This window comes from Balaenoptera physalus (assembly GCF_965194825.1).
Source record: "Balaenoptera physalus genome assembly, chromosome: 14".
In the NCBI taxonomy this organism is placed as follows: Eukaryota; Metazoa; Chordata; class Mammalia; order Artiodactyla; family Balaenopteridae; genus Balaenoptera; species Balaenoptera physalus.
This window is the reverse complement of record NC_138893.1, coordinates 80,584,339-80,606,171: the sequence shown is the minus strand read 5'-3', so window position 1 is coordinate 80,606,171 and position 21,833 is coordinate 80,584,339. Positions and strand designations below refer to the sequence as shown.

The 21,833-nt window shown below is 42.1% G+C and overlaps 1 protein-coding gene across 12 annotated transcripts in view; it reads right to left on the bottom strand.

The window, feature by feature from the left end:
* The window catches only part of KCNMA1 (potassium calcium-activated channel subfamily M alpha 1), a 751,400-nt gene that overhangs the window by 33,649 nt on the left and 695,918 nt on the right, over nt 1-21,833 (bottom strand). For 10 of the 12 annotated variants that reach the window (XR_014253611.1, XM_082425673.1, XM_082425680.1 and 7 more), the window contains 2 exons: nt 8,162-8,275; nt 3,256-3,386 (listed from right to left, as the gene is read on the bottom strand). Coding sequence is in view for 11 of the 12 variants with exons in the window: in XM_082425673.1 (XP_082281799.1) it covers nt 3,256-3,386; nt 8,162-8,275 (245 nt within the window). In the remaining variant the exon portion in view is untranslated. Of the gene's footprint in view, nt 1-3,255; nt 3,387-7,311; nt 7,393-8,161; nt 8,276-21,833 lie in introns of all 12 variants that reach the window. The other 2 variants (XM_082425676.1, XM_082425678.1) reach the window with 1 other exon arrangement.

The following is a 21,833-nucleotide window of genomic DNA, read 5'->3' as shown; positions in this document are numbered from 1 at the left end:
CTCACCTTCTCAATTTATATTCCTGCCAACGCTTTTAGTTCCTTCTACTTACTGCCTTGGTACTAGATAATCTCCTATTTTTTTCATAAATTAGGGTTGGGGTGGAATGCCAAGAAATCACAAGTAATCAGAAGGTCTAGATCCAATTGGGTCTGTTGAACCAGACCCAATTTGAGACCTCACTGTGGAATGTGTTTATCCTAGACAATGAAAACAAGGCCTGGAATAAGTGGAGAGGCATTTTGAGTAATGATTTGAGAAGTCACAACAGTGGATCAGTTAAATAGGTCTTGCTTCAACACTTAAAGCAGGTTTATTCACATTATTGTCCAAAATAATATCGTCTGCAATAATAATAATGAAGCGCTTTGTACAGTTCTGGGCCCTCAATAAATGATGCTGCCGCTGATCATGACAATGACGGTTACTAGATTCCTGACACCGCTTTTTCCCAGGCTGGAATTGAGAAGTGCTGCTTTGCTAGCAGACTGCTGTATTCATACACGCCTTAGCCACCTTCTCCCAAACATTTTAGTTTGCATTTCAAAGGAGATGAGAGACAGATTTTTTAAAAAATGTCAAACCAATCCACTTTGATTTCTCAGCTGAGTTTCCCTCTACAGTGATGTTGTAGAGAGAACGGTGCGACTCAAAACTAGATGTGCCACTCACTCCCACCCCATGGCCACAGTGTGCCCCCTTGACTGTGTAGAGGTGAAGTGCTTTGGTGCTTAAAAACAGTTTTATTCCTTGGAACCAGGGCTGGCTTCATGGGTGTGTGGCCTGCGTTGTCACCCAGGGCCCACGCTCAGAAGAGTCCCTCATTTGGTTCAATGCTCTGCTGTCACCATTTTGAAATTCTTAGTAACTTATGAAAAAGTAGGCTTTCAAATTATGTGGCTGGCCCCACCTGGAATATACGGCATGTCTGATCTGTGGAAACAATTTTGTAAGTTTGGATTTTTAAAAATTTGGATCGAGTATTTTAGAGTTCTGAAAAAAATCTACTATAGGGCTTCCCTGGTGGCACAGTGGTTGAGAGTCTGCCTGCTAATGCAGGGGACACGGGTTCGAGCCCTGGTCTGGGAGGATCCCACATGCCGCGGAGCAACTGGGCCCGTGAGCCACAACTACTGAGCCTGCGCGTCTGGAGCCTGTGCTCCGCAACAAGAGAGGCCGCGATAGTGAGAGGCCCGCGCACCGCGATGAAGAGTGGTCCCCGCTTGCCACAACTGGAGAAGGCCCTCGCACAGAGATGAAGACCCAACACAGCCAAAAATAAATTAAAAAAAAAAAAATCTACTATAAACTGTTTCATCATCTTTTAGTGAGAACAGTCTTCTGAAATCTGTCTGATTAGGATCAGAAATAAAATGAAACTTCTGAGGAGATGGATTACAGAAATCTGTTTGAAAGTGGACCTGGAGACTGCGAGGACTATTACAGAGAATACACACTGGAATAAGCACCTCCTGTTGCTTCCATCACGCCCTCTGGCCTGCTTAGGGAGTTTGCCCAAACTAAGCCCAACATCACTGGCAGGTAGAAAGGTGAGGCTCAGTATCCTCAGACCATCAGAAGGGTCGTGAGCCCTGGGAAAGCAAGACGGCCTTCAGGAAGGGCTGCTTTCTCTCCTCCTTGGCTTGGCAAGCACTGGGATGGCATGAAGCCCAGTCAACCTTAATTCAGATGAATGTTGTTTCATATTTATTTTTAGATCTATAATTCTGATTTTTCACTAAGATATGCTTGTAGTTGGACCACATTCAGGAATATAGAATAACCTAAATTAGTCTTAAAAAGCTTTATGTTTTCTCTTTCCTCAAATAGAGGTCCTTCTGGGATTAGCTTTAATGAATAGATGAGAATAATGCATGATTAGCATATCAGTTGTTTAACACATGCAGGAGAATAGCCTTCTTTTTCTTTTTTTTTTTTTTTTTTTTTGAGAATAGCCTTCTTAAGCATTTGAAGAAATGTATGTGTATAAAAACTCTCTGGGCTATGTTTATGGTTTTAATGGATTCAATAGAACTCTATTTTTGTGGTTTCTCCAAAGGTCAGTTTTTATCCAGCCTATGTCTGTATTTATAAAAAGAGTGAAGTTGAGAATTCCCCAATAAAAAGACTTTTCTATATAATAAATAAAGCCGCTCAGTAGGAACACTTCATAATCTCCATTCTAGTCTGCTTTGCCATTTGTAGCTCAAGATGGCTTCTTTAAGATGGGACCTACTTTTTAATTGTCATTTGATTTTGGTCTCACAAGTGAAAACACAAATGCCTTGACTGTTTGATGCATATCAAGTTATAAAAGAAACTGAAGATGCTTTGGATCCCTGGGCCAGCCCGCCCTCCTCTTTCCGCCACCGCTCTGCCCCTTCACTGGGGCAGAGAACAGGCCAGGCCTTGCCTCACACCCACGCCTCTCCCAGGACTGAGTCTCGGTGACTGGCAGTGATCTAGGAGACACATTTGACACTATGTCCTCTTCCGCCTTTGCTCATATTCAATCTATTCCCAAGTCCTCTCAATTTTACTGACAAACACCACTCAAACCCATCCACCTTCCTCCAGCCCCGAGGGCTCTACCCTACTCCACGCTACGAGAGCCCCTTACTCAGACTTCCCGCTGCCATCTTGCCTCCTGAGCCATCCTCCACATACCTGCCCAGGCAATGCCCTCAAAACATAAACCTGATCACATCACTTGCCAACTTAAAACCCTTCAACGCCTCCTCACTGCTCTTAAGAGAAAGACCAAAAACATGAAAATGGGTTTCGAGGTCCTGTGGGTCCAACTCTGCCTTGTCCTCCCCTTCTCCTCTCTCACTGAGGTCCAGCGACCCAGGCTTTCTTTGCCTTCTTTGAGCCTGTCAGGTACCCCTTCTCCCCACCAGGCCTTTACCTTTGCTGTCCTTCTTTGGGGGATTCTCTTCCCCATAAAATCTCCCATCTTTACTGCTCAGATCTTGACATAAAATATATATTCTTTCTTTGGAGAAATCTTTCTCCAATCCCGAGACCACATCAAGTGCTCACCTATATTTACTCATAGCCTTCCTTGCACTTTCAAGAATTTATAATCAGACGGTTATCTGCGTGCTAATTTAATTAATATCAGTATCCCCTTCCAGACGGCAAGCTTGGTGTGGTTCGGTTCTCCAGGGTAGTTCAAGCTCCAGCCCATGCCCCTCATGCATGGGAGGCTGGAGGCGCTCTGTCCCTGGGTCCCCGTGTCCCCCACCTACTCACCGCGCTCATGAGTGAATCCAGGACGCTGACGGCAAACGCTGTCCCACATGCAAACGGCTGCGTGAGGTACAGCTCTGTGTCGGGGTCATCGTCATCGTCTTGGTCCAGAAACTGAACATTAGTATCGTTCACTAGGAAAAGCGTAAAGTAAGAATTAGATCAAAAGACCACATGCGGGCAGCAGAGTCAGAGAAAGAGCAGGCTATCGGTTTAGAAACACTGAGGTCACTGAAAAGGAAAGAAAAGCATGGGAGAAGCTGTTGATGGAGCTCAGGGTGGGGGTCGGTGGGACTCAACGGACTGCTCCGAGGTGCTTGTTCAAGGTTCCCAGGCCTGGAGAGCAGTGACGTCAAGCAGACGTGCTCCACGGCAGGCTGGTGGAGCTGGCGGACAGTGCTGGTCAATTCTTTGGTATAGTTTTAGATCGTGACGAAAAACACTCTGAAGCGTGCTTTTGGTAGCTAAGTCCTTTGAGAGATGGCTGTATTTCAAGGATGAGAAGCCATGAGGAGCCATGCTGGGATGGGAAGTTTAGCCACAAGGGAAAGAAAGCAATTTATCGAGAGTGAAAAGCAACAGACTGGGAGCATAGCAAAGGCAAATAGCAAGGAATCCACCCTCCGGCACCACCCACAGAGCCTGCCCAGGGGCGGGGGGGACGGGTCTAGGTAGTGCCTGGTGTCTGGCCCTTAATCCAGGCCCAAACCCAACAAGTCCTGTTCAATACAAAGGATGAACCCCTGGCTGTCTCCGGCTGCTCGCTGACAAAGATTTGCTCTGCATTCCGAGGTGCCTGGGGATGCCCACGTTCTCCCTTTTCCCCTCCTAAACAGCTCAATCTTTTACGTGCTTCAGCTCAAGCAGACGCAGCATTTGATGCTGTATTTCATTTCCATCTGAGGATTCCTCAAGGACTCCTCTGGCACGCACGTGCAGACTGATTGGTTGTGTCACCGAGATGTCTTTAACTTATTAAAAATTAAATGACAAATTAATTTCCATTCCCATCTTGGCATCAGAAATTATCAGTTTTGCAGAGCAAGTAATGGCGGGGAAAGTGTGTGGTGGGGGAGGAGATGAGCGCTTGTGATTTCTGGAATAATTATGGTGCTTTTAGGAAGAGAATAGATGAGGTTTCCTTTTTCTGATTCCTTTCTAAAGGTATCAGCAGCTAATTCTCTTTCCTAGAGTTATTGTTTTAATTTTTTTTTTCCGTAAGGAACTTTTGGGATCACTTCTTTTTTTGTTGTTGTTGTTGTTTTTAACTTTTGTTTGTTTATCGTATGAGGCAGAATAAATGATAATAGGATAAAAGGCTGGGCATGGAATTATTTTTAAATGACACCATCTTGTTTCCCTAGAGAAAGATCGTAATGGGGGAAAATCTTTGCTCTCTGTTCTTCCAACGTTTATCATGTTTGGGTGCCCACTATCCTCTCAGTGCTTGAGCTACAGGCTAGTGAAAATGCAAAACACCCAGGATCTGACAACTGGGCTTTGAATCCAGGCCCTGTCACTAACTCCCCCGAGCAAAGCATTTTATCATTCTACACCTTAGTTTCTCCCTCTGTAAAACGCGGGAAATATTAGTAGCTCTCCTGAGGCTGACAGGAGGCTCCTATGAGATTCTGCTTGGTGAACCTGGCCCGGCACCTTGATAAACGGTAGCTGCTCTCATGATTTCACGTTCAGTCCATGTTCTGTTGACACTATGAACATTCCCAGCTTCCCTCTGCCCCTCTCAGAAGCACGTAAATAAGGCCTTGCTCAGGGATCCTGCCAGGGTCATGCGGTAGCTTTTCCTCTCCTCCCTTCATTTACCCAGAAGCATGCTGTGGCCCCCAGTTTAGTCTTCCTGCTTTGTGAATGGGAAAATGTGAACCTGGGACGAGATGCAGATGGACCTGGCTTTAACTACCTGTAAGGGCTGCGGAGGGCGTACACATGGACACTGCCTAAAGGAAGTGTTGGTTACCTCTTCTCATGACGATGGGGAGGGTTTGGTAGACTTGACAGATGACTGGAGAATGTCAGCCAGCTAGGGATTCGAGTCTTTGGGAAAGAACTCCAAGGCAGGAGCCAGGGTTCTGGGTTACCTAGTCTCAAAGGGAGAGCAGCCGGTGTTACCCGAAACCTATTTCACGGGACAGTAATTATGTGGGTGCTAAGAGGTGATGAAAACAGTCACCCCAAAATGTTTGTGATCAAATACAACTGGGAAACAGGTTAAATAGCTTTAAACAGATTTCCTTCTTGTGGAACTTCTAGGAAGCCCGGACCCACTAACATCAATTGGGACTCCCCAGGTGCGTGAAGACTGGAATATACTATACAGTTTAAAAAACTTGTTTGACCTTGCGCCATCTGTGTTTTCTAAAAAGCATTTTACTGGCCTAGTGTAATGCAGAAGACGTCTCAGAACATGTAGGTAAACAGTAAATATTTGTGGGGATAGGGGGAGGTGAGGTGGCCAGAGGATGATGGTCTGAGTGCTAAAGGCAGTATGACGAGTAGGAAAATTGGGCTTAAGGCAGAAGATGAGGGTGGTTGAACACATGGAAGGTTCTCTGAGCCCATAAAAGAAATCTGGTGGGGGACAAAGGCTTCAGGAGACTCAATTATGCTAACTGAATACTTGAATTGTTGCCTCAGACTGGGGGCGCCATGCTTTTTCTTTTCTACTAGTCACAAATAAAGATATCCCAGTTAGCTGGCAGCGCATGAATTCCAAATAGACAAAGAAATTCCTGGCAGTGGTGATACTGAAATGCTGCTGAAGTTTTCTGAGACAGAGATGTTTGGATGAATTTTCCCAGCAGAAGTCTGGGCCACACAAGCTCCCTGGGTCCCTTACCACCCTAAGGTTCTGAGAAGAGCAATCCAGAAGCCTATGCTTTTAGCCAACTTCTCTAAACATGAAAAAGACACCTGTCCTACTGTTGGAAACAGAAAATAGTGAGACAGTCCTTGACCTGAGTGAATCTGTCCTGATAAACAGCTACATCGACAATAATGCTGTGCTGAATGGTGGACAATTTATTCCTTTGTTTCCAGACACCTGGCAAGCAAGATTACTGTGTTAAAAGCCTGCTCTATTATTTTGAAATATATTTTGGGGCCAAGAAAATGGCATGTTAGTTTCATTTGCGAGCTATTTGAAGGCAGACGCTCCCTACCTCTCGATCTACCCTCCACCGAGCAGCGCTTGCTTTCTCTATTTAGAAGATCAGTCCCCAGTTCTGAGACCTGCTGCTGATGGGTGCTTTTCATAGAGTTATTAACCAAGTCATGGGGAATCGTGGAAGAGCCTGACAAATGCCGTCACGACTACAGGCCTTCATCTTCTAGATGAGTCTGCCCCGAATCTCCCAGAGAGGGCTCTGGGCCAGCGGAGTGGGGGTCAGAGTGCAGGGCTGGGGCTTGGTGGCCGCTAACCTCATCCTTTGCATCCTTTCTTAAGACCTGGCTTTAGTAAGAAAGGGTCCCCTATGAGCTGGCTGCTTTTATGGCTTCAGAACCAGAGCTTCTGAGAAAGGGCTGAGTAGGGAAAAAAAAAAAAAAAAGGCAAATAAAGTCAGAATAAAGGAAAATAAACAGCTGGAGGGAAGGTACCGTCTTAGGTTTCTTATCTTAAAATTTTTATATTTCTCCTTTGACTTCCTCTGAGAGCTGTGAAGACATGTCAGTCAAACTGACAGTGTGTTGGAAGAGGAATAGAAGGGAGAAGGTGGGAGGGGGAGCAGGGGGACACATGGAAAAAAAAAAGGCCCAAGCCAAAGAAAATGAATTAGAGCAAAGATGCTTTGGAAACAACTGCCAGGTCAGATGGGTGTGATCAAAGGTTTACTGATGCTGTGTGGGGAAAAAATCATTAAGGAAGGCTAGAACAAGACAGTCGATTCCAACCAGAGCCACAAATAAAACACATTCAAAGCAGTGCCATGGGGTAGCCTTTCCGTTACAGCCGGTGAAATAAAAAACAAGCTGATGATAGTTGGAAACACGAACCACAAAACAAAAGGAGATACTGATGTGAAAGAAAACAGTGCTTCTTACCCAGTTCAGTTATCATTAGAATGTGCGTCCCACTGTTTTTTTCCTGATTGACAGATACCAAAGGCAACTTGCCAGGTTTAGCTAATGGGATACAGCAGTTAAGGGTTGGGGAAAGGGAGTGGAGGAAAGTACAGAAAAAGAAAAGAGTGAGGGAATAACAGAGGAGACATTCTAAAGTAAAGGGACCCAGGACCACAGGTAGTTAGTGTTTATCTTCGGGGGAAGAGACCACGCAGCAGTTTTGCAAATTCACAAATAGTAGCAGGGAGTGCCATGGCCAGGTTAAAAGCTGGATCCCACTGGCCAATGATCATGGCCCTCAAAACCCCATCATTTTTTGGACCAGAGCGGCAGTCACTGAAAATGGCCTTTAGCTGAAAAGTTCAACTAGAATAGATGAAATGTAAAATTATCAAATATTAGCCCAATGTTTCTACGCAGTTCTCAAAATGGGGTTGGCTTAGACCTGAGGCTTTGTACCTCCAGGGAGGGACCTTCCACAGATGCTTCCAATGAGAATCACTGGAAAAAATCCTTGGACCATACCTTTCCTCCCTTCCTCCCGCTTCCCTAATGTATGACCCAATCTCAAACCCTTCATCTCAGGCTCCTTTGAAAACAATGACCAGCATAAGGAAACTATCTATTCACCTCAGAGGAAAGATAGATCGGTTTTCCCTTGGGTCATCTGTCATATTTCTACCCATACCCTTCTCCAATCTCCCCCCAGACAAACCCCATTAGAGCCTAGCACACTGAAAGAGCTAAGACTCAGGCCAACCTCCTTGTATCCTGCATGGTCGGAAGAGAGGACCAAAAAAATCCACCCAAAGCTGACATTCACTCCTACCTAGTTCAGTGATGATGGGGATGTTGACCCCAGTTGTGATGGAGGGCTGGCGTAACATCCCATGTACCGGGCTGTTATCCGGAGAGGATCTGTCCATTCCTGGAGGTGTGAATCCTAGTGGGAAGGAAAGAGAGGAAGAAGAAAAATCAGAAATGTGGAAAATTTGGAAATGATGAAAGCATAGTATATATACACAATAAAAAAGTAACATATGCATTATTTACAAGTCAAAAATAAATATCCTATTTATTAAATCAATATCCTATTCCCAGGATAAACTCTGATGAGTTGTTTTCAGAAGAACAAAGCAGGAGACCAAACCATTATAAAAAATTCTAACTCACTTTGACAGTTCCCTAAAAACCAGTCTTTCCACCAATTATTGATCTTGCTCACAGATTTTTGTTCCCTTCCCCCTTCAGGCACACATGAGGATTGTACCTCTGTGCCTCCTTGAAGTTAGATATGACCACGTGACATAGGAAATGCCCTGGCCCATGAAAAGCAAACAGAACAACGCATATCATCACTGCTGGTACAAGTATTTGACTTGCCATCTCTCTTCCCAGGCTGTGGCAACAGTGGGAACACAGGTTACTATGGAGATGAAGGCTGGACAGCAGCCCAGACACACAAAGCATTCTGAGTGAAAAATCAATCTCTGTTGCTTTAAGCCACTGAGACTTGTTTTGTTGTTGTTTGTGTTGTTGTTGTTACCACAGCATAACCTAACCTATCCTGACCGTTATCTTAAACCAATTGATCACTTATTCTCTTGCCAGTGAGGGACTTAAACCTGGGCCTTTGACAGGGTTCTGGCCAAGGGGAAGTGGGAGGAAATCGGCCTGGGGGCTTGAGGAGACGTTTCCTTGCTCTTAAAAAATATCACATGGGAAGAGATTCTCTTTTGATCCACTGGACATTGCTTTTGTGTCTGTAGTACCTGGAACTGTAGCAGCCGTCTTGTAACTAGGATGGGCGCCAGCTGAGGACAAAGCCAACTTAATGAATTGGCTGAAGTGAATGATAAAAAGACTGAATGATAGGAAGAACTGCCCTTAGTTCCTGAATTAACCAGCCCTAGAATCAAAACCAATTGATCTCAGGATTTCTTACTACATGAGATTTTATACATTTATAAGTGAGATTATAATATAAAATGTAGTAACGAGCTTTTATATATATTATACACATAATAATGAGATTATGTATAATGTCTATGTTTATGTATATTTATGTATTTTGTACTATGTATTAAATATTTATGTATATATACATACAATATATGTACTATATATTTATATATATATGTGTGTGTGTGTATGTGTATATTTATTTTCCCCCCTTTTGTTTAAGCCAAACTGAGGAGTTTTCTTTACTTGCAGCTGAAATCATCCTGACTGCTCCATATGCCACCTGCTTATAGTGGACCCTTGAACTTCCCAGTATGCTTGACACAGACTCCATAAGGTAGATGTGGGCACAGTAAACTGGAGAGTAGCCTACTTGGTTCTGACTTTTGCAGTGTGGGCTTCTTTGGGTCTCAGACCCAAATCTCAATACATATTAGAATGAGCTTGGCCCAACCATATTTTCAAGTTTTCAAGTGAGAAAGTATCCCAGCTAGGCCAAATGGCTGCCTCTTTAAGGAGGTACATAGCCGTATAAACATGATACATTTATTTTCTTCATACATTCTTTTGGTGAAAATTAATTTTGCCACGTGGCAAGTGGCACTGCCAGCTCCACACTGGTCGCCATGCCCAACTGCCTTCCCCACCTTATAAAACAGGCAGACAGAAGTTCACGTTCTCTTTGTTTTCTCCTCTTTGCCCGTGGTGGATGGCTACCTGGGCTTATCAATGGATTAGGGAATTACAGATACAGTCACTTGCGAAGTTTCCAAGAACAAATTTCCGAAGATTGTGTGACCAGATTAGTGACTCTCTCCGGTAATGCGACAAGACTGGGTTGTTTCTGGCATGAAGGTATGTGTGAATCTTTATCTACCAGGAATGAAATGACAGGTGTTCATAATTGCCTGTTGCTTTGGAAGTACATCATGCATGAAATGCCAGAAAAATATAAACGAGTTTTCCTGTTTTCTGCTCCCCTGTGTATAAATTTCATCGGAGTGTCATATTTTCAGAAAGAAAAAAAAAGTTTTATTTACCATTCACTCCCTGATTGCACTTAATTTTATTCTTTATACTGATACCCTGTGCACAGGGTAAGTAACTTTGAGTGACAGTATAGTGCCCCTCTTTCTAAACTTTGGAATGTGTGTTTTTCAGCCAACCATGTAACCAAGAACACGCAATTGAAATGCTTGCTGTTTTCTTCCCCTAGAATAGTGCAGGGGGAAAACTAAACTGTTTTCATCAGAAGTTTCATTCAAAAGCATGAAAAACTGCAAGTGACAGCTGTGCAGATTCAGTGGATGTGACGTTTTTGAATTTCTTCAACTTGACAAGTAAACACCTTAAATCGGTAATGCTATATGCATAATACATGGCCTGTATTTTGACATCCATCATCAAATGCTGACTTGAGAAAATACGGGTTTGTACGTCAAGGACTAGCGCCCATAAAACAGGTAAAAATGCAGGTCACACGGTATTAGGAAAACTGTATTTCATTACAGAACCGGCAACAAACCAAAGCATCCTTTTATTTTATCTTATTTAAAGATTCCGTTTTCAGCTGTGAAAAGACTCAATTCCTTTGCATGAAACCTTCATTTAGAAATGACATGCTTGCCTCATAGGCCTCTTTCATTTTGCTTTCATATTCCATTTTCCCCTTCAGTCGCCAAGCCTGGTTCCATTAGCATCTGCAACTGACAAACTATGGTGGATGTCCAAAGACATCTCTCCGTTAAACGCCTTTCTCTCTCCTACACAGGACCCCAAGAACGGGGAGATTTTGTTGGAAAGAAAACTTCAGCAATGATAATGTCACTTTTTATTTTGCTACTTTTATAGCCACACATTTTTATAAGCAAAGGCAAAGATAAAAGAAATAGATTTTATCTTTTTTTTGCCCTTCCTGAAGAGTTGTGTTATTAAAGAGGAACAGAATTGATTAGCATTGTTTCATTCTTAGAGATCCTATAATGGGAAACTTGTGGCTTGAAATGGCAGAGCAGACCCTGATTCCCGATGTGGCCTTGGAAAGAACAGAAAATCAGGCACCTTCCTTCTGAAGAGAAGAGGCAATCCGGCCTTTGGTGCCATTTGATGGCATCTACCCCATTCACCATAGCAGCTGTTAATAAAGGGGCAGGTCTAAATGGTACCCGGGTCCCTGATGGTCTTGCTCCCCATCCCTTTGTTAGCTGCAGTGGGTACATCTTTGGTTGAATTGTAAGTCCCTCTACATAAAGCAGTGCTTCAGTTCTGCATGTGAAAGCGCTGGCACATGGAATATCCTCCAGGGACCCTGATCTACAGCTAGAGGATAGTGAAACTGGGAAACGCTCCTTCCGTTAGTTGAACTAACACGCGGGAAGTTAATTTTAGAAACAACCACTTATTTTGCCAGAAGAGATGATGAAGAATGTTGGCATTGGAGAGATGGAATCAGAAGTTCTCAATCAGGAAAAGATTCAAGTTTAATTAACTACAACACAAGCTCTTACCAAGATGGCCTCCTGGTTCTTTAGATGTACTCCCTTTCCGCCCTGTTGAGCATGGACATGGGAGGCAAGTTCTGGGCTAAAGATAACTTTAAAGACTGCCTGAACTCCTTACACTGAAAACCCCTCCCCATTTCAATCTTCAGGGACAGATAGGATGGGCTTACTTTACTTGTTCTATTCCTTTGGCATCAGGCAGAAATGGGCCCAACATTGCCCCCTGCCAAGCACGCTCACTCCATATGCTGCAGGAGAACTTTAGGTCAAAGACTGGGTTTTCTATTTCTTTAAACATCCCAGGTTGTCTACAAAATGCCTGGCCCACAGGGAAGAAACAGAGTGGAATAGCTAAGAGCATGTGCTTTGGAGTCAGATGTCTTAGGTTTAAATTCTGGCTCATCTACTTATAAGCCACACAACCATGAGCATAGCACAGACTCTCCAAACCTCTGCTTCTTTGTCTGTAAGCTGGAATTACCCACTATACAGGGCAGTTGTGAGAATAAAATGAAATCGTATATTTAAAACATTTAGTACAATGCCTGGTATGAAGAAAAAATACTTTAAAATGTTGACTACCAACGTTAATATTTTACTCAGTACACAATAAATATTCTGGCTAGGAATAGCATCCACTGCCTCCCCCTTCCCTATGGATAAAGACCTGAGGTAGCTTTTGGTAGAGTTTTTTAAAAGAATTTTCACACAGAGAAAAATCCTGGAAAATTAATGGGAAGGCAATAGCAGTATGGATATATTTTGGTAGAAATAATCAGGTCAATCCAGTGATAAAAATACAGCCTAAAATATTCAAGGATGGAGTATTTTGGATATTGGATGGCTAGGATTTTCTTTAGGTATTGAAAAACTGGTGTCCAGTCTTCATGAAAGAAAGGTTCTTAATGCCTTATAGCAACTGCAGACTCTCTGGAGTCTTCTGTTTTCTAGACCTAATTTCCCACTTCCTTTAATTATTTAAGGACATAATCTTTCTTCTTTTGTTTCTCGGGCTTTTAAAATGGTTTTCGCTGCTCTCTATATTCTTTTCCAGAATTTGTGCTCTCAACCATCACCACTGTTGGGTTCAGCTGAACAAAATCTGTAGCATCTGATTTTCTTTTTTATGATTGGTTATCCAATGGCAGGCAGCACTTGGCCTGTGTCAGGGAAGTTACTGGAAGGTTAAGTGACCTATAGTTAAATTTGACAAGGGCATTTCAGTTTGGATGGCTTCACATGAAAGAATTTAACACAAACACTTGACCTATTCCTAAGAAGTTCAAGGAGAAGAGGCTCGGGAATAACAAGATCACTAAGGTTTCATTTTTTAAAGTAACTGTTTTGGGTACCTGCTGCATGCATGCCTACAGACGTAGCATCCAAGGAGCCCCTGTGGGTTGCAAGCAAAGAGAGGCTGTGACTCAGATAAGATCTACCAGAGGGCATGCCTAGAAAAGGGTTCCAGGGTAATGTAGTTGTGAGTGCATTTGAAAATGAGAAAGACTCAATGTCATGGTCATTGTGGAACTCAAAGCAAAGGCAAGAACGTTCTGGATCTAGATTGACTAACGTAATTTTGAGAATGAAGAAGTCAGGCTTAAGTAGAACCTTAAGCAAAAAATAGTAAAATCCAACATTTACTGAGTGCTCAGCGTGTACTAAAATCTGCGCATGTTGTAACTTTAGTTCATACAGCCATCCTATGTAGACACTGCTATGTTACAGATGAGGAAATTGAAGCACAGCAGAGTTAAGCAACTTGACCCAGCGCATACATTTAGGAATGAGCAGATCTAGATCTCAGCCCAGGTAAACTGGCTTCAGAGCCTCCTCTAAGTCACCATGGCATATTCCTTCTTATTACGTGCCAAAGCTGCGCTAAGGGTTTTTTCACGGGCCACCTCATTTATTCCTCATAACAACCCTGTAAGTACAGGAACTGCTAATATTACCATTTTGTAGATGAAGAAAATAAGATTCAGAGCAGTCAAATAACTTCCTCCAACACCGCAGTTGGTAAGTGGCAGATCTGGGGGGCTCCAGCCAGACAGTCTGACTTCAGAGCCCAAGGATTCCCGTGCTCCATGCTGCCTTCCCTCCGTGTGTGATGGTCTCTCTTTCTCATGTGCTGAGCTTGGCAGGCAAGTTTGAGGCCTGAGCCAGTCTTACTCTTTTATTGTTTTCACTTTTAAACAATAGCAGATAACAGCTGGGACCCACTGTAGTTATGCTTAACTTGCTTTGGTATGGTAGCATGCACAACTCAGTACATATGACAAATGCTTTATTACAGTATTTTTCCGTGGGGGAAAACACAAAGTACTTTCTAAATCTTCCCTAGTTAAATCCCCAAGCTTTTCCAGGGAGAGAGGGAGATGGAAATTCTTATAAATCACCTCCCCTAAAATAGATGGAGAAATGAAGGTAAGTGCCTCCCCACCCCCATAGATTTAACATAAAGGAATTGGTTCAAATGGTGGGGCAAATTATCTTTTATTGTGTGCATATAAATGATGGTTAGAAATCCATATGCTACGTTAAACGAGGGAAATAAATTAGGCAGAGTCGTCTAGGTTTGCTGAGACAGGTATTCAATATGAAGTTGTAAAAGGGAAAGATCACCGTTAAAAATGATCTATAAAGGCATGTTAAAATCAAGAGACACATCTCATATTACATCATCTAGGAGATGAATTAAATTTCCTGTTAACGCCAGGAAAAAAAAAAAAACCCAAAGCCAAATGTCAGATGAAGTGAAGATCAATAAAAATATTTTGATAAGTAAATGCAACAATGTTACTTAACACATGATTGGCAACTGCTGAAACATAAATTATCCAAATTTCCCATTGCTGCTTATGGGAAAATTATGCAGATTAGAACTTGATTAGGCTTATATCATGAGACTCAATTTGGACTTTTAATCTATTAAGCTCCAATAAAGGAGGCATCTGAATAGCTCCCCTGAGCAAGTACAGTAATAGCCACAGCAGTCATCTTTTGCAGTATGTATTCCAACAAATTCTTCAGCAGCTGAAGTAAAGAAAATTCCAGGTACAGAAGCATGATTGCTTTCTAACTTGTAGGGGGAAAAATCCACGTGCCCAGGCTTGATTTGGGAAATAGGTTTTTTAGAAAAGTCTGCAAGAGAAATCCGGCCAAGGGAAAACCTCAGTTGAACCTTGTAATAAGTTTTTCATAGTAGTTTTCAGCGGCTTTCCACAAAGCTGGAGTCCTGAGTCATGAGAGCCAGGAGCTGACCAGTGTTGACTCAATAAAAAATGATTATTTATCAAGGCAGAAACTTCTCCTGACACTGCCCAAAGGCTACTCTAACTGAGCACTTTCCACTTAGGAGCTGGAAGTGGTGCCAGCCCCCAACAGGTTGCTGGAGGTCAACGCTGGGAAAGGTGGGGCAGGGAACACCCTTGCCAATTTCAGCTGTGTTATCTGCTTTATTTCAGGTAACTCATGAGCTTGGAGCTGATCACTGATTGTTCTCTACCCAGAGCCTAAAGACAGAGCTTAGAAATTACATTAATAGACAGTTCTGAGAAACCTAAACTATACCATTTGGGTCTCTTTTTGCCTCTTTACCAATCACTCTGTTAGGGATGCAAGAACTTTGGAAATCTTCTAATAATTACCTCCCTTTTACAGATGAAGAAACTGAGGCTCAGAGCAGCGAAGTTACTGTGTCTAAGGTTGCGGATCAGTTGGTGGCAGAGCCAGGATAGTTGATTCTGTTGTTACGTGCTCCCCTTCAACCTCTTCTCTACATGAGGAACCCATTCCCAGTGTTTGGTGGGGGGTAGGGAAGGGGGGTAACCCTGACCCCACAAGGCCAACAATATGGGTCCCCATCATCCTGGACACAGGGCTGGTTTAGAGATCCACTTGTCCTTCAAGCTGGGGCCAATCTGTGTTCTCCCCAAGACCTGATGAAAACGATGCTAAAGATGCTATCAAAACCACAAGGATGTAAGTACGGGGCTGCTGGTGAGCATTTAGCTCACCAGGGGACAAACGAAAACAGGGCAAATGAATCAAGAGGTAAAGAGAATGAGACAGAGCTCTGACATCACTCAGGCTCCTGGGCTCAAATGTGCCTAAAGCCAGAGACACCCCAGTGTTTCTTCCTCTTTATTTAAGGCTTTGGGGTTGGATTTCTATCACTTGCAACCAAAATGCCCAAATAGTATAGTAACTGAGAAAAATCTCTGTTCTTTTCTTGGTAAAATGGCTCATGCACGTCTGAGTTTCTACTGAAACAAGTGACTATATCTTCATTCAAGGTTTCTCGTTCATTTCCAGTGACCAGGGACGAGACCTGGGTCAATTTCTTTATTTACAATAAGTAACATTGATATTTTTAACAGTACTCTTTTCTAGAGACTGTATTTAATGAAAGCATTGGGAAGCTGCATAAGGTACTTCATCTTTTTTAGAGTTTCTGTCCTGGGTCTAAATTAAACCAAAGCAAACTAAACCAACCAACTAACAACCAATCAATCAACCAAAGTTCTCTATAGCTATTTGTCCATTAAGTTTCATAAGATACAGTCAGCACTTAGACAAGTCTCACACACATGAAACAAATATGTTTGCAAGAGTTGTCTCTCCAAGCAGACAGTCTCTTTCCTTAAAGTAAACTTAAAGAGCTTACTGTCCCTAAGTAAGAACCTGTCTCTCAGAGGGGTTGGTGTAAGGAAGGAAGGGGGGGGGGAGGGAGAGAGGGAGGGAAAGAGGGAAGGAAAGAGGGAAGGAAAGAGGGAGGGAATAAGGACGGGAGGGAGGAAGGGGAGGAGACTAGTTACAACTCAAACACAGTTAAGGCCACAGATTTGGAAAGAAACCTAATATTCACCTGGTCTAACCTCTTCATTTGTGCAAAAGCTCATGGTGTCATGATGAATGTTCCACAACTTCTCAATTGCCTTTTACCCCCTCTGAATTCATCTTACAACTTCAAAATAAGACGTAATTTGGCGATACAGATCAAATGATTTAAAATTTGACACACCCTTTGGCCTAAGCAATTTCACTTCTAAAAATATATGCACAGCCAACATTTCTTTATATTAAAGATTTGGTTACAATGGTCTTCATTTGTAGCTATTAAGTAACAGTATTAAAATGAAAACAACCTGAATGTCCAGTTTTAGGAAACTGATTATGTTAAGTATGCATCCACTAAAAATAATGCAGAAAAACATTTCATGATATGGAAAAAATTGTATCAAGACATAAAGAGAATGAGACAGAGCTCTGACATCACTCAGATACAATTTTGTGCAAAAAACAGGTACATACTATTATGTATGATCCATTTTGAGGGGTAAAATATTGACATCTGCAGAAACAAGACTAACGTTAACTTTCTTATGTCCGAATGCTAAGATTATAAGGAATGCATATTTGTCTTCTTTTTGTTTATACATAGTTGCTAAATTTTCTAAAAGAAACATCTTTCATTTGTGCAAGGAGAAGAAAATTTAGCAAAATTATAAATGAATAAAAGAAAAGAGCCTGAAACCTCACAACTTCACGTCATCTTCATGGGTTGAGAACAGCTGGTTGACACGGTGGAGGGACTCACGCTGACGAGCTGTAACAACCCTAAAGGTCATTTTGACCTACATGAATTTGGGGAAACTGAGGCTCTGGGCTAGAAGTGACCAAAAGTTACAGATTAAGGGGCTTTAGAAGAACAGAGCAAAACAGAGTTTTCAGGGTTCCCAGTTCTCTACCATTTCAACTTCCTACAATGTTGTAAGAGCCACTCAATCTCAGAGCAAAGGATGCTGAGAGCTTACATGGGTCCAAAGAGCCACAATGCTCTGTGCATACAGCTGAGGGGAGGAGCAGTCAGAGCTGGTTTCCAGCACAGAAGAGTGGCATTTGCTGATTCCCATCCCTACTCCCACCAAGTCTTACCCACTTCAGATATGCTGTCCCCTCCCTTCTCCCCCAACTCAGTTCCTGCCCCTCCTTCACCACCTCCAGGAAGCCTGCCTTGACTAACTTTTCTCCCCCCCCATGTAGTTACTTCACAAAGATATCTTTGCTGCACTTTTCCCTTCCCCTTTATTCACTATTTTAAACTGTAAGAATTACTACTGATTATGTACCAATTACTCCCTAATGTTTAAATGTTTCTAAAGCATCTTTAATGTTCTCTTTTCTTTTCTTCATACCTATTGGATTCTTCATTTCAATACGGCATGAACTACATCAGCCTTTCCTTTACTACTATTACCACTTCTTAATTCCTGTCCTGGACCCTCCCTCTTTGCTGCCACCGGAGAGTACAAAGGCTGTTTTGCCACTAATATAGAAACTTCTTCATGCTGGATCACATTTCCAGTAAACTAGAGGCATACTATGCCAGGGAAAAGGTAGAAGTACACATTGCAAGACAGCAATACGAAGTGGATACTAATAAAACACACAGAAACCCTAATGCTGCCAAGACTATATACCATTTTGTTTCCATTACATCAATTTTTTCTCCCCCTTTTGTAAGCATTAATCAAAGAAATGCAAAGAGCTCATTAAAGTGATAGATTGACTGAAAATGTAACCACCTTTACATTATAAACAGTTTCTTTATGTTCGCAGTGTTATGGGCTTTGTTTTTCAGCATTTGTCATGTACTTCGAATGTCCTTTTACATTTAAACACCAAATGCCAAATGGGCCCCAGTTGTTTGGTTTAGTACAAACCAATGGCCAGCGTAGCAAAAACCAGAGCTAGGAAATCACAAGCAAACTAAAACACCCATATCTTAAGTGCACAGAAAATTAAGTAGCTGTAAAAGATGGATTTGCCAAGTGGTCCAAGGCATTGCCCTGCAATTCAGGAAGAGCAGAATCCCATCACTGACAACTCTCAGCCAGCTGTCTCTGACAGGTTCTAGAGACAGGACGCCTGGACAGAGATAATGGCTGACGTTCCAAACATTTGATGGTCTTTTAAAAGAAAGCACTGTAAATGTTTTCTTTGAAGTTTGAAAGGCTTTCCTGCATATATGATGCTGGCAGATGAATATGTAACTGGAATCTTGGATTTTGAGAGTCAGGCATTCCCCACACACATAGAACTTCACTAAAGAAGAGGCCGATTGGTGCTAGTTTGATTTTGAACATCTCTTGTTTACACCATGATCAATATCCTTTGACCACATCCTGAAATGAGCCATAGCATCGTGATTAAGAACAGGAATTCTGCAGCTAGACTGCCTGAGTTGAGTGCTGCCTCCTTCGGTTCCTAGTTTTATGATATGGGGCGATGTACTTAAATTCTGTGTCTTAGTCTCCTCACCTATAAACTAGAGTAATATGTCATGAAGATTAAATGAGTTAAATAATACAGATAAACTGCTTATAACAGTGCCTGGCACAGAGTAAGCACTTTATAAGTACTAACTTATTTTTACTGCTGTTGACGTCAATGATAGACTGGTAATGCTGACAGAAAAACAGAGAATCAGAAGACACGGTTTTAGCTCCAGGTCATCCCCTAAAGTCCCTGCGACAATTTAGATTCAATGTCTTACCCAAACTTGGTTTGCCCATCTGTAAAACTGAGGCACGTAAGGCAATGTCCCAATGACTTCTGACTCTCAAAAACGTGTCATCCTAATTCTGGGGCACTGTAATATAATATTGGAATCATGATAACTCTGGGTTTGATCACTCAATATTCAGGAATGCCCGCAGTCATTCCTGGGGTCATTGTTTTAAGAAGTGAAAGGCAGGAGCCCTCCCTTCCAGTATCACAGCACATAGTTCACAACAAAAAACACACCAGTATAGGCATACGAGAGACACTAAATGCACCGCACCATGACAACCATGCAGCGTGCACATTACAACTCTGAGCGTGAGACAATATCCTGTCTCAGGAGTAGTCCATAAGCTATAATCCTCCCTCCAGGAGCCCTCCATCCAATCCACTCGCTAACAGACAATCCAGTTTCATCTCCTGCCGTGTGATCAGAGTCATGGCAACTGCTCCTGTCCTCAGTTTCTTCACCTGTAAAATGGGGATGACTTTAAAGTTCCTTTCAGCTCTAAAGTTTATGTCTCTTTCACAACCCTAAATTTTAATAATAAACTCATACAGAACAAACGAGCAAGGAGAATCAAGGGGGCCTCTTTTCAGAGGCCCTCACAAGCTGTAGTGCAGATCCTGCCTTTCAATTCTGTTTTATACCTTTGCCTGGAGAATGAAATTTCAGCGCCCAAACCAACGAGAAGGATGTACTTTCTCCAAAGTTGCTATAATGGCCAAAAAGGCCATAAATAACCATTTATTAAACAAACAGTATGGGCTGAAGGAAGAGAAACTGCCACAATTAGGCCCCTGGGGCCTGCAGGCACGGTACATAACAGTGGGACTCGCTTATAATCTTGGCAATATGTTATCAGTTGTTCCATTTTCTTGAAGTTATCTTCATAATCAAGATGCTATCCCAGCCATTGTGGGCTTTAGAACTATTTTTAATTTTAATTTAAAGAGCAATTAAAGAAAGACAATGGATATGCGGGATAATAAAGTAAGTGATTAGCAGCATGCAAATGACAGAGGCTTAATGATAATATGGTTCTAGTCTCCAAAGGGCTTGTCGAGAGAAAGCCCTTTCCACATGTGGTTGTTCAGCTAATGTGTCTCAACCCACAATTACAACATTGCTGACACCATTAACCAGTGAAACAACATCATTTCGAGAAATCCTTGTTGTCTCATTAAAATGGAAAGGGTCAGGTAATTTACCAGCGTTGTATGTCTAGTTTTGTTGTTGGTAATTAGCAAACATTACCCAGCATGGACTCCCGCTGGGAGCTGGAGAAACTTTGTGAAATATTAAAGAGGAAAGTCTTCATATTTCACTGGAAAACTGAAAAGAGGTGCAGTAATAGTCTCCCTGTCACTATTCGCAGTTAGGAAAAGGAAGGAGCAAGTTGGGACTCTTTAACTTAGGGAGAAATGTTCAGAATGCATTGGGAAGGCACTACCCAAACCAATAATACCCTGAATTGGGCTGTATATACTGGCCAGCAGGGTCTGTGTCCCTGTTTCTGAAAGGGGGTGGGGAGGAAGGGGAAATTGCAAACTACATCTTTATTGTTCTTACTTAAGTTCTCTGAATTAATCTCCTTGAAATAGAGGAAAGGGGCTATAAAAAGTTTTCTCTCTGGAACGCTTTAATGATTTAAATAAGCGCCAGAATTGTTTATTCAGAAAGTTATTTATATATAGTTTTAAATGTAGAGATGGAGGAAACATATCCCAGGGCCCTGACTTCCTGCCTCCTTGCTTCCTAATGAAAGCCTCTATAGATATTGGAACTGAGACTCCCACCCGAAACGCCAGCCAACACTTGGTGTGTTGTCAGGAAGCAGAATGGTATCTTATTCCTTAAATGGAACTTTTGGAACATAAAACGCATTCCAGTAAATTTGAACAGAAAATTATGAATTCATTAAACTACTTTGGTATCTTCAGCTATATATAATATTTATATTCCGACTACCGTAAAATATGCTTTAATATCTTTAGGCAACTATAAGGACTTAAATATTTATAAAATGGCTAAAGATAAAGTATGGCCCTCTTATTCCTACATACAGATGATGTAAGGCATGCAATCAAAGACAATAACACTCTCTGCCCATTCATCATCTTAAAGGAGCCGATCAACACGCCATCCCTCGTGTGCCATCTACATAAGAGTTGTTGCCGACACAGGCAACTCCAGAGGAGTTTGAGCCTTAAAAACTACCTAGAGTGCTATACTTCACAGAAAACAGGGCTTTCTGAAAATGGAGACAAAACAATAAATTTGCAGGCAAAACAGCTCTGAGACGGGCTTCAAACTACTGCTGTATTTATCTCTGGGACATTTGGGAATGGTAAGCATTTTGATTTAATATTTCATAACATAGAGGCAATTGCTTCCTTGCATGGTATATAATTAATGTTCATAAAAAGTAGGGTTTAAAAAAATTCTTCAGTATCCTAAATATAAAT